Consider the following 12500-nt stretch of genomic DNA (forward strand, 5'->3'; position numbering starts at 1 on the left):
GGAAGCCGATTGGCTGCCACGCAAACAGGAAGCTGCTGATGCTTTAGACTAAATTCATCAGAGAAACTGCTTGAGAAATGAATGAATTAAAAAAGTCTTAGATGTTGTTTCACTCACACAAACCTTTGGCTCTCCTGGTGTTTTATTGTCATGTTGTAAAATAAATAAACAAAGGTCCAGTAGCGTCCTCTGATGTCCACTAGCGTCCTCTGATGTCCACCAGCATCCTCTGATGTCCACTAGCGTCCTCTGATGTCCACCAGCGTCCTCTGATGTCCACTAGCTCCCTCTGATGTCCACTAGCATCCTTTGATGTCCACTAGCATCCTCTGATGTCCACTAGCGTCCTCTGATGTCCACTAGCATCCTCTGATGTCCACTAGCTCCCTCTAATGTCCACTAGCATCCTCTAATGTCCACTAGCTCCCTCTAATGTCCACTAGCGTCCTCTGGTGCCCACTAGCTCCCTCTGATGTCCACTAGCTCCCTCTGATGTCCACTAGCGTCCTCTGATGTCCACTAGCTCCCTCTGATGTCCACTAGCTCCCTCTGATGTCCACTAGCGTCCTCTGATGTCCACTAGCATCCTCTGATGTCCACTAGCATCCTCTGATGTCCACTAGCATCCTATGATATCCACTAGCGTCCTCTGATGTCCACTAGCATCCTCTGATGTCCACTAGCATCCTCTGATGTCCACTAGCATCCTCGTCTGTCGGGAACAGCTGGACCAGAACAATAAGTACAAATATTTTGGGACCAACTCAACAGCACACTTGTAGCAGCTTTCGTGTCCCCATTGAGACAGGTGTGTTTATGGGCGGAGCCATGGCCACTCTCTTGTTTTAGTAGATATCAGTGAGGAGATCTAGTGGTAGACGTTCCATCAGACACCTGTCGGGGTCACCAGTCGAGGGACACCTGTCGGGGTCACCAGTCGAGGGACACCTGTTGAGGGACACCTGGGCTAGGTGTTGTCTTTGCCTCAGCTTTCATCCATCTCGTCGTCCTCCACGCCGTCGGCCCGGCTCTTCACCGTTATCTTCCACTCGTCACCGACTTCCTCTCCGATCACTATCCTGGTCTCTCGCCTCTCCTTGCTCACTTCCTTCCTGTCCTCCTCTGTCTCCTTTCCTTCCTCCTCACTGTCCTCCTCTAGCTTCTCAACTTCTTTGTTCATGTCCTCCTCTGTCTTCTTCCTGTCTTCCTCACCTTTGATTGTGTCCTTTTCTGTGTCCACTGGTCTACGCTCCTTTGTTTCCTTCCCTTCCGCCTTAATCTCCTCCCTGGTTTCTTCCCTGTCCTTTTTTGCATCCTTTCCCTCTCCTTGTTTCTCCTTTGATGCCCTCTGTTCTTCTCCTTGTTCCTCCTCTGTGTCCTCATTGTCTTCCAGCTCCAGCAGCTCAGAATAATCGGCCTTCAACGCCTCAGGCCCCAGCAGGGTCTCTGTCAGGGTCTTGAGAAGGTCCGACTGGATCTCCTCTGGACTCATCGTCTCCTCCTCCACCTCCCGCCCCGGCAAAAGACCCGTCAGGCGGAACGACTCCTTCCAAAGCTGTGGCAGTTTTTTTAATTGCGTCAGGGCCTCGACCGCCCAATCGACCAGCAGCTGGGCCACGTTCGCTTGGAGCTGGTGGGGCGACGTCTCCTCCAACTCCTTCGGGTTTCCTCTGGTGAACCTTGCCCAACGGGACAACAGGAAGTGCTGCAGAACCGGCTTCACGCAAATCTCCAGGGGCTGAAGACGGAAGGAGTCGCCTCCAGGAATCACAGCCGGCAGGGTCCCCGATCCACTAATGGACGTGAGGAACGAATCCCCCATGTGCTCCCGGTGTCGATCCAAGACCAGCATTGACTTCCTGGGCCGAGTTGGACCGGCCATATGCTTCAGCCAAACCTTGTTAGTCCAGAGATCCAAGGCTTGTTCTACCAATAGGCTTTCTGGTCCGGTCTCCAGCAGGATAAAGTCAGGCAGGACTTTCTCAGCCAGCTGAGGGTTGGCCAACACCACAGACGGCAACATGGTGCCATTGGCCAGCACCGCCAGGTACACGGTGACCAGAGGTAAAGATCCTGTGAGCTCCAGGGCCTCAGAGCGGCGAGACTTGTCCTGAACTAACCTCAAATCCACAAAGAGACACAACTCGTCCATCGCGGCCACGGTGCTTTCTGACAGCTTGTTGACCCGGATGACCTTCTGTGTGAAATCCCTGAAGGACTTGATCTTGGCCTCCAGGGAAAGCGGCAGAGCGTGAGCCAGCGTGGCGGCCCTGCCGCTGCTCTGAACGCCCAGCCGATGCCTCAGCATGAAGCCCACCGCCCAGTCGTAGGAGATGCGGAAGGAGTCGCTGAAACCTCCCTTCTTCTTCAGGATGGAGACTTTGTGGAAGAGGTTGCTCTCTGTGATGGGAAGCTGCTGCTCACGCATGGATAGCACCCAGGCCACCATGAGGTCCCCGCCGTCAGCATCCGACTTCTGCTCTCGCACTGTTGACTTCAGGCGCCTCCTGGCGTCCTTCAACCAGGACCGGATGAGCGGCGGCTCGGTTAAGAAGACCCTCGAGGCTTGGCGGAGTCCATCACACAGAGCGAAGAGGGCGATCCGGAGCTGACGGGCGGTGAGGAAGTCGTCGCGCTCTTTACAGGCAGATGAGGTGGTCGCTGGTCGGGGGTGGCCGGGCGGCGTGGTTGTTCTTGACGGCAGGTCAGACATTGGACGTTTTTCTTCATTGATGAATTTGTCCTTAATATCTTCCAGCTCATCATCATCATCAATGTCATCCAGCTCATTGTCAGAGAAGTCCATGTCCTCCACAGGCGCCATCGCCCCGTCCACATTGTCCTCAACCTCCTTCACTGTTATTTCTCCGCTACAACGCAGAGAACCAGACGTACGTTTGTCAATATTATTGTCAACAATAACTTCTGACAAAACAAAGCTCACGTGTGGTTGAACCAAAGCCAAACATTTTATGTTTTAATGTAAAACGTTACCTTATTCTGTCCTTGATAAATCCGACTCTTGTTGATCCTGTAAACATCAAACATGCATCTTTAATTGTGTATAAAAATAACAAAAAGAAATAAACACATTTCTTGAAATTAACTGAATGAAATACTGACCTTTGTTTATGGGTGACAAGCCGTGAAATTCCCAGAAGCAGCTCGGCTGTTTGCACAGGTTGGTTCTGCAGACGATGCAGCCGTACACGCTCTCGTGGCGGAGGTTCCTCAGATGGCAGGTCTTGCACCTCTTGGAGATGCTGCTGATCTTCCCCATCCTGTGTCTCTGTTTCACTGGTACTTCAGTCGGTTTCACCCTCATCCCGCGGGAGCTGGCGATCTCCACAGTCTCAGAGTAGTTCTGAGCACACTTGGCGAGTTGGTTGCCCAAACGCTTGCGGAAGTTGACCTGAGTGAAGAGGCCGTCTTGCACCCAGGCCGGTGGGTTCTCCTTGCGGCTCTCCCGCAGCACAATGAAGGCATTGACAATGCTCAGGTTGACCAGGAACCAGAAGAGCCTGCGCCAGTGCCGGTCCTGGGGGATTCCTCCGAGCGGGTTGCAGGCCAGCAACTGCTTGCAGATGTCAACCCCTCGCATGTTCTCCTGCAGGAGGCAGAAGGCCATGGGGCGGTCTATGGGGTCCAGTCCGCCCACTTTGGTCTGAGACCTCCTCCAAACAGTGTCCTGTTCACCCGGATCTGCATTAGTCGACAGGCAGCCCATCTCTTTGGTGTCCCTCCAGCGGGTGGCCAGCAGGGGGCCAAACTGTCTCTGCAGGAAGTCCCCAGGTTTCTCCAGGCAACCTTCCTCCCACAGCTCTCTAGGCAGTATGTGGCTGAGTGGAGGGAAGGAGCTGGAGGCGTAGATGCCCTGGTCCAGAAGCTTCTGCATGAGTGGGACCGATGCAAGCGAACTAGCAAGGTAGAGCTGGTGGTGTTTGTCCACCAGATCCTTCACCAGCTCCGGCACCACAGTGAAGCCTTGCTCCTGGCCCTCCTTCTCTCCCACCTGGATGAAGAAGCGGTGGCAGTAGCCAGACTTGGAATCGCAGAGCAGCCAAACCTGAGGCTGGGTCTTTGGATCCGCCTTGCCGTCACAGCTGACCTCCTCCGGGCTGGGCAGCAGCGCCCTGTCCACGGACAGGCAGCAGTTCGGCTGATAGGCGTCCCACACAGCTCCTTCCAGAATATTCAGCATTGGCCTGAAGATGTGCAGCGAGTCGCCGGGTTCGCCGGTTCCACGAAACTCAGCCGTGGTGAAGCTGCCCATGCGGATGTTGGCAGCAATCTGCTTGAAGCGCTTAAAGCTCATGGCGCGGTAGAAGGTGTAGCTGTTGTCATAGTGACTCCAGGACCAGTAGTGGGACAGGTCGGGGAGGTTCTGGATCCCCATTAGAACAACAAGGCCGATGAAACCTTTGATCTCGTGGATGGTGGTGGGGACCCAGTCCGAGTAACCGTAGCCAAGGAAATGGCTGGTCTTGGCGTGGGCGTTGGTCTCGTTGGTGATCAGCTCCATGAGCTCTGAAGGGAAGAGCAGGTGAAAGAAGTCAATGGCGTCTGTGTTCTTGGACAGGAAGTGATGAGGTCCGGCGCTCTGCTCGAATGAGGCGATGGTGGAGTCGGAGCAGTCGCACTCTGATGGTTGTGTCCAACAATCCGCTAACCTCCAGGACAAATCCAGCAAGTCCTGCTTCTGGACTGGTTCTGTCTCTTCTGAAGGCTGATGCTCTTCACTGGGGCAGAACTGGATGTCACGTTCAATGTTGCCTGAAAAGAAGAGAAATGTGTCATCATGTATAGAAACAATCATATAAAAATACATTCAAATATTCTTTAACGATCATTGAAATAAAAATACTTTTGTAGAAACTTCTCAACCCTCCTGTTATCTTTGGGGTTCAATGTTTCAAGTCTCTAAATAAATGATTGACATCATTTTTTTTGCTTCATATTTCATGACTTTCCCTAATGCAATGAGGACAACTTGGTACACATAGAACTGACATGATGATCTGTTTTACAGTACGCATCATTTGACCCCAGGCCATTTTGGCTGTTACAACACTATAAATATATATATATATATATATATATATATATATATATATATATATATACATACATACATACATACATACATACATACATATATATATATATATATATATTCGGATTCAAAATCATTTGTTGCCGTCTTCAAAAAACAACATTTATAGACAAATTTTATCATTCAGTTATTATTGAAACTTAATTTTTTATGTATTCTGAACTCTGTGCTGCCTTCAGACAACTCTGACAAAAACTAAAATGTGTGTGTGTGTGTGTGTGTGAGGTCTTACTCCGGGCGTGACAGGTGGCGCTGTGGTGCTCCGGGTTCCTCAGCAGGTGATCAGCCATGTGATCTGCAGTCTGAGAGCTGAAGCCACAGTGAGAACACTGCAGCCGGAACACACTGCAGACAGGAAACAGTTGTCATCTCTCTTTGCTTCAGATTATTGGTTCTGAGATGGCAGCTTAGTGCCGAGTTCTGATGACTCACTAAACTGTGACCAGAAAATACCTGTAACACCTTTGACAGACTACACCCGTAACACCTGACAGACTACACCCGTAACGCCTGACAGACTACACCCGTAACGCCTGACAGACTACACCCGTAACGCCTGACAGACTACACCCGAAACACCTGACAGACTACACCCGAAACACCTATAACACCTTTGACAGACTACACCCGTAACACCTGACAGACTACACCCGAAACACCTATAACACCTTTGACAGACTACACCCGTAACACCTGACAGACTACACCCGAAACACCTATAACACCTTTGACAGACTACACCCGTAACGCCTGACAGACTACACCCGTAACGCCTGACAGACTACACCCGTAACGCCTGACAGACTACACCCGTAACGCCTGACAGACTACACCCGAAACACCTGACAGACTACACCCGTAACGCCTGACAGACTACACCCGTAACGCCTGACAGACTACACCCGAAACACCTATAACACCTTTGACAGACTACACCCGTAACACCTGACAGACTACACCCGTAACACCTATAACACCTTTGACAGACTACACCCGTAACACCTGACAGACTACACCCGAAACACCTATAACACCTTTGACAGACTACACCCATAACACCTGACAGACTACACCCGAAACACGTGACAGAATACACCCGTAACGCCTGACAGACTACACCCGAAACACCTATAACACCTTTGACAGACTACACCCGTAACACCTGACAGACTACACCCGAAACACCTATAACACCTTTGACAGACTACACCCGTAACACCTATGACAGACTACACCCGTAACGCCTATGACACCTTTGACAGACTACACCCAAAACACCTATAACACCTTTGACAGACTACACCCGTAACGCCTGACAGACTACACCCGAAACACCTGACAGACTACACCCGTAACGCCTGACAGACTACACCCGAAACACCTATAACACCTTTGAAAGACTACACCCGTAACACCTGACAGACTACACCCGAAACACCTATAACACCTTTGACAGACTACACCCGTAACGCCTGACAGACTACACCCGTAACACCTATAACACCTTTGACAGACTACACCCGTAACACCTGACAGACTACACCCGAAACACGTGACAGACTACACCCGTAACGCCTGACAGACTACACCCGAAACACCTATAACACCTTTGACAGACTACACCCGTAACACCTGACAGACTACACCCGAAACACCTATAACACCTTTGACAGACTACACCCGTAACGCCTGACAGACTACACCCGTAACACCTATAACACCTTTGACAGACTACACCCGTAACGCCTATGACACCTTTGACAGACTACACCCAAAACACCTATAACACCTTTGACAGACTACACCCGAAACGCCTATGACAGACTACACCCGTAACGCCTATGACACCTTTGACAGACTACACCCGTAACGCCTATGACACCTTTGACAGACTACACCCGAAACACCTATAACACCTTTGACAGACTACACCCGTAACGCCTATGACACCTTTGACAGACTACACCCGAAACACCTATAACACCTTTGACAGACTACACCCGTAACACCTATGACAGACTACACCCGTAACACATCAACTACATCTGTAACACCTGTTAGTTTCAGAGGTGAAGAGCTACACCTGCAGGTCAGACTGAGTAACAACAGGGTCTCACCATGGAGGAGGCAGTCTGTGGAGAGGAAGAACTTTGTCTTTGGTCTGCGGAACGTGGTGACTGAAAACAACAACAACAACAGCAATCATAATCAACTACAAACCCTGTTGAATAAACACCATTTCTAGGTTTGAATATATGTATACGTCTTTTTTTTCAGCTCCAGGTGTATAAATAACCTGTCATCAGCCTTTAAGGTGAGTTCTTACTGGATCATGTGGGACGCGTAGGCCCGGGAGCAGCAGCTGCTGTACGGACACAGCAGACACCGGACGTGGGTCGGGTAGTGAGCCGAGAAGTCCAGGACCCTGGTTCCACACTCCAGACACACCAGGTAGTCTGCATCGCCACCTGAAGTCCTGCAAAGATTACAGTCTCACCTGTTGAGTCTGACTCATAGTCTCAGTCTCACCTGTTGACTGACTTATAGTCTGAGTCCCACCTGTTGACTCGGCCCACGGGTCTCTTGGTTGGGGATCGAGGTGACTTGTTGAGGCCGGGGATCCTCTGGAGCGGACACGTCTCAGTCTTGATGTTGATTGGCTGGACGAGGGAGGCGGGGCTCTGGAGCAGCCGCCCCCCCGCTAGTGTCAGAGGCCTGATCTTCCCATAAGTTCTGATGGTCACCTGGAGACACATCCATCAAGAATAAGAATGGGCAAACGGGGGTTGGGTCTTAAGATTAGAAGGTGGAAGGGGTTAACGAGATGACCTTTGACCCCGGCGGCAGTCCTTCAAGCTGAGCGGGGCGGCGGAAGCTGCGATGGTTCTCCAGCTTGTGCTGCATCTTGTCCTTCAGGAAGATGAACTGCAGACGACACCTGTTGCAGTGAAAGGCCTGATTCACCTGAGGAGAGAGTCACGTTCACACTGTAGCAAGAGGAGTGGATGTGTGTTAGTGTATGTATGTATGTGTGTGATTGTGTGTGTGTGTGTGTGTGTGTGTGTGTGTGTGTGTGTGTGTGTGTGTGGGGGGGGGGTTACCTGGTGTCTCAACAGGTGCTGCTGGTAGCTAACGGGGTTTCTTGTCACCTTCAAGCAGAAAAGACACATCAGGAAGCGAGAGTCCTTGTGGAAGCTGGCGAAGTGCTGCACGATGTCGGCAGAGAACGACGAGCGATAAGAGCACACCTGCAAGTCACAACTGAGTTAACGAGGCCTGAGGACACACAGGTTAGTTAGGTTAGTGGTCAGCGGTCAAACTCACCTGGCAGACGTAGGGCATCTCTCCGGGTTTGTGGTTGGACTTCATGTGGTTCAAGAAGGCCGGCTCGTTCTCAAATGCCCATTCACAAATACGACACAAACCTGAGAGACAGAGACAGGTGAGACCTGAGTCAAGTCCTAATAAAGACAGGTGAGACCTGAGTCAAGTCCTAGTAAGACAGGTGAGACCTGAGTCAAGTCCTAATAAAGACAGGTGAGACCTGAGTCAAGTCCTAGTAAGACAGGCGAGACCTGAGTCAAGTCCTAATAAAGACAGGTGAGACCTGAGTCAAGTCCTAGTAAGACAGGTGAGACCTGAGTCAAGTCCTAATAAAGACAGGTGAGACCTGAGTCAAGTCCTAGTAAGACAGGCGAGACCTGAGTCAAGTCCTAATAAAGACAGGTGAGACCTGAGTCAAGTCCTAGTAAGACAGGCGAGACCTGAGTCAAGTCCTAATAAAGACAGGTGAGACCTGAGTCAAGTCCTAATAAAGACAGGTGAGACCTGAGTCAAGTCCTAGTAAGACAGGTGAGACCTGAGTCAAGTCCTAATAAAGACAGGTGAGACCTGAGTCAAGTCCTAGTAAGACAGGTGAGACCTGAGTCAAGTCCTAGTAAGACAGGTGAGACCTGAGTCAAGTCCTAGTAAGACAGGTGAGACCTGAGTCAAGTCCTAATAAAGACAGGTGAGACCTGAGTCAAGTCCTAGTAAGACAGGTGAGACCTGAGTCAAGTCCTAGTAAGACAGGTGAGACCTGAGTCAAGTCCTAATAAAGACAGGTGAGACCTGAGTCAAGTCCTAGTAAGACAGGCGAGACCTGAGTCAAGTCCTAATAAAGACAGGTGAGACCTGAGTCAAGTCCTAATAAAGACAGGTGAGACCTGAGTCAAGTCCTAATAAAGACAGGTGAGACCTGAGTCAAGTCCTAGTAAGACAGGTGAGACCTGAGTCAAGTCCTAATAAAGACAGGTGAGACCTGAGTCAAGTCCTAGTAAGACAGGTGAGACCTGAGTCAAGTCCTAGTAAGACAGGTGAGACCTGAGTCAAGTCCTAGTAAGACAGGTGAGACCTGAGTCAAGTCCTAGTAAGACAGGTGAGACCTGAGTCAAGTCCTAGTAAGACAGGTGAGACCTGAGTCAAGTCCTAGTAAGACAGGTGAGACCTGAGTCAAGTCCTAATAAGACAGGTGAGACCTGAGTCAAGTCCTAGTAAGACAGGTGAGACCTGAGTCAAGTCCTAATAAGACAGGTGAGACCTGAGTCAAGTCCTAATAAGACAGGTGAGACCTGAGTCAAGTCCTAATAAGACAGGTGAGACCTGAGTCAAGTCCTAATAAAGACAGGTGAGACCTGAGTCAAGTCCTAATAAGACAGGTGAGACCTGAGTCAAGTCCTAGTAAGACAGGTGAGACCTGAGTCAAGTCCTAATAAGACAGGTGAGACCTGAGTCAAGTCCTAGTAAGACAGGTGAGACCTGAGTCAAGTCCTAGTAAGACAGGTGAGACCTGAGTCAAGTCCTAATAAGACAGGTGAGACCTGAGTCAAGTCCTAATAAGACAGGTGAGACCTGAGTCAAGTCCTAGTAAGACAGGTGAGACCTGAGTCAAGTCCTAATAAGACAGGTGAGACCTGAGTCAAGTCCTAATAAGACAGGTGAGACCTGAGTCCAGGAACATGCATTAGTTGTATATGTTCAGGTGTTTGACCGGGTGTGATTCTTACAGGAGGAGAGGGCGGGGCCATGCACCTGGTCCTCGTGGCTCTGCAGCTGATCTGGAGAAGAGAACTGTCGGTAACAGAACTTGCAGCACTTCCTGTCATCACCTGGTGCTCTTCCTCCAATCAGCTCCGAGTGGTGGAGCATGTGCTGCATCAACCTGGACACACACACACACACACACACACACACACACACACACACACACACACACACACACACACACACACACACACACACACACACACACACACACACACACACACACACACACACACACACACACACACACACACACACACACACACCTCAAGTTTGTACAAGTGCTACGGTATGTTCAGGTGTCTACAGGGGCCGGGTGTCTCTAGGGGCTCAGGTGTGTTGAGGTGCTCGTTGGTCCCACCTCAGGTTGTTCTCGGCCAGGTAATGGCAGATGTGGCAGGTGAAGGTGGAGGTTTTGATCCCCAGTTGTAGCGGCTTCCTCAGACTCAGGTCGCCCTCAAAGGTCCCGTAGTAGAACTCCTCCACGGTCATCACCACCCGGGGGGGGTCGGAGGTCGGCAGGGAGGTCACACTGTGGGCGGTGATGAATGAGGGGGCGGGGCTAGGAGCTGCGGGACACAGGTGATAGTGGTATTTTATTTTATTTATTTAACAGGTGAGCGTTTGGACCAGATGTCATCAGGTGAGTTTGATGGTGATCCTCAACACTTCCTGTCGCTCTTTCACAATAAAACTGGGAAGCCTGTAATTAATTAATTAAGTTGTTTTTTAGCATAAATACGTGTTTATGAGGCAATAAAGAATTCACATTGATCAGCCTGATCAATACACTCACGTTAGGTTTGGATTGGACCCGCCCACAAATTCTGAACTAATGATTTAAAACTTAAATAATAGTTTGAATCAAACTGGTTTGAAAATCTATAATAATAAAAAAATAACTTACAAATAAATATAATAATAAATATATTTTTAAATAAATGGAAAGAAGAAGAAACATAAAGGAGCAGAAAAGTGAGTACCTCAAACTGTACTAAAGTAGAGTACCGATGTGAGGTCAAAGGTCAGGGGTGTCGTATGTGTACAGATTGTACTCTGAGGAAAACTAATCAAAAACGTCTCGTACCGCTGCTGAAGATTCTGGTGACGCCATTGGCCGATCCAGAAGGGAGGGCGGGGGAAACCGCCAGCTTCAGGGCGTTGGTTCCGCCCACCTGGGTCATCTGAAGGTTAACTGGAACAAAAACAAGAATCAATAATCAATATCTCACTGCATCAATCAATTGGCTGTGATCAGATGACGGACCGGGTCCTGGCGTGCCGGTGCGGAAGGTCAGCGTGGCGGGCAGCTGCATGGCGGTGAAGGCGGAGCCTCGGGAGGGGGCGGGGCCTGGCCTGGCCTGGACAGCCTGGCCCTGGGGGACCGGGGACACGCCCACGCTGGGCCGGACCAGCTGACCCAGCGATGGCGCTGTAGAGGTTTGGGGGGGGGGGGGGGAGAGAACAGCAGCGGTGAGCGACCCGATCAATAACGAGGCCAACGTGTCTTATTGATTAGAGAGTCCTACACTGGATCAGGGTGAGGGGCTGGACCGTCTGACCCGGCTGCAGGTTCAGCAGCAGAGGAGCTCCGCGGTTCATCACCGGGAAGCCCTGGAGGGGGACACATGACATCACAGTGACATCACATGACATCACAGTGACATCACATGACATCACAGTGACATCACAGGAACTCACGACTGGCTCGTTATCTTCCGTATTGTTTATTGAATATCGGGGAAATGCACGTGTTGGTTCCACCACGTTCACCCCCATCTAGACAGGAAGTCGTGGTAAAGCCCGCCTCCGGCTTCATTTGATTGGCTCACTTCTTACCTGGCAGATCACCGTGGTAACTGACGCTGAACACCTGACCTGCTGCTGTTGGAGACAAGAGATCAACTCGTATCAAAGCTCCACCTCCAGAGTCCAAACTTCTATTAGAAGAGTTTCTATTTGGATCCGTTGACGGAAAACCATTTGAAATGATGAATGAGCACATCACCCCGTGTGTGTGTGTGTGTGTGGGTGTGTGTGTGTGTGGGTGTCTGTGTGTGTGTGTGTGTGCGTGTGTGTCTGTGTGTGTGCGTGTGTGTCTGTGTGTGTGCGTGTGTGTCTGTGTGTGTCTGTGTGTGTGTGTGTGTGTCTGTGTGTGTCTGTGTGTGTGTCTGTGTGTGTGTGTGTGTGTGTGTCTGTGTGTGTCTGTGTGTGTGTCTGTGTGTGTCTGTGTGTGTGTCTGTGTGTGTGTGTGTCTGTGTCTGTGTCTGTGTGTGTGTGTGTGTGTGTGTCTGTGTGTGTGTCT

The 12500-nt window shown here is 50.5% G+C and overlaps 2 protein-coding genes across 6 annotated transcripts in view; both read right to left on the reverse strand.

The window, feature by feature from the left end:
• Positions 1 to 12500, reverse strand: part of pnp4b (purine nucleoside phosphorylase 4b) — a 392972-nt gene that overhangs the window by 214726 nt on the left and 165746 nt on the right. The gene's annotated exons all lie outside the window — the stretch shown is intronic.
• pogzb (pogo transposable element derived with ZNF domain b) overlaps positions 1 to 12500 on the reverse strand; it is a 17842-nt gene that overhangs the window by 174 nt on the left and 5168 nt on the right. For 2 of the 4 annotated variants that reach the window (XM_034553987.1, XM_034553983.1), the window contains exons 5-20: positions 12035 to 12079; positions 11725 to 11809; positions 11463 to 11627; positions 11283 to 11390; positions 10557 to 10764; positions 10159 to 10313; positions 8438 to 8538; positions 8215 to 8361; positions 7943 to 8077; positions 7673 to 7857; positions 7440 to 7589; positions 7231 to 7290; positions 5346 to 5458; positions 3124 to 4773; positions 2995 to 3031; positions 1 to 2870 (exon numbers count right to left, since the gene is read on the reverse strand). The exon at positions 1 to 2870 is cut by the window's left edge and continues 174 nt beyond it. In XM_034553987.1, the coding sequence (XP_034409878.1) occupies positions 986 to 2870; positions 2995 to 3031; positions 3124 to 4773; positions 5346 to 5458; positions 7231 to 7290; positions 7440 to 7589; positions 7673 to 7857; positions 7943 to 8077; positions 8215 to 8361; positions 8438 to 8538; positions 10159 to 10313; positions 10557 to 10764; positions 11283 to 11390; positions 11463 to 11627; positions 11725 to 11809; positions 12035 to 12079 (5229 nt within the window). In that variant the 3' untranslated portion in view covers positions 1 to 985. The remainder of the gene's footprint in view (positions 2871 to 2994; positions 3032 to 3123; positions 4774 to 5345; positions 5459 to 7230; positions 7291 to 7439; positions 7590 to 7672; positions 7858 to 7942; positions 8078 to 8214; positions 8362 to 8437; positions 8539 to 10158; positions 10314 to 10556; positions 10765 to 11282; positions 11391 to 11462; positions 11628 to 11724; positions 11810 to 12034; positions 12080 to 12500) is intronic. The other 2 variants (XM_034553985.1, XM_034553986.1) reach the window with 2 other exon arrangements.

Source organism: Cyclopterus lumpus, chromosome 16, assembly GCF_009769545.1.
Source record: "Cyclopterus lumpus isolate fCycLum1 chromosome 16, fCycLum1.pri, whole genome shotgun sequence".
NCBI classification, from domain to species: domain Eukaryota; kingdom Metazoa; phylum Chordata; class Actinopteri; order Perciformes; family Cyclopteridae; genus Cyclopterus; species Cyclopterus lumpus.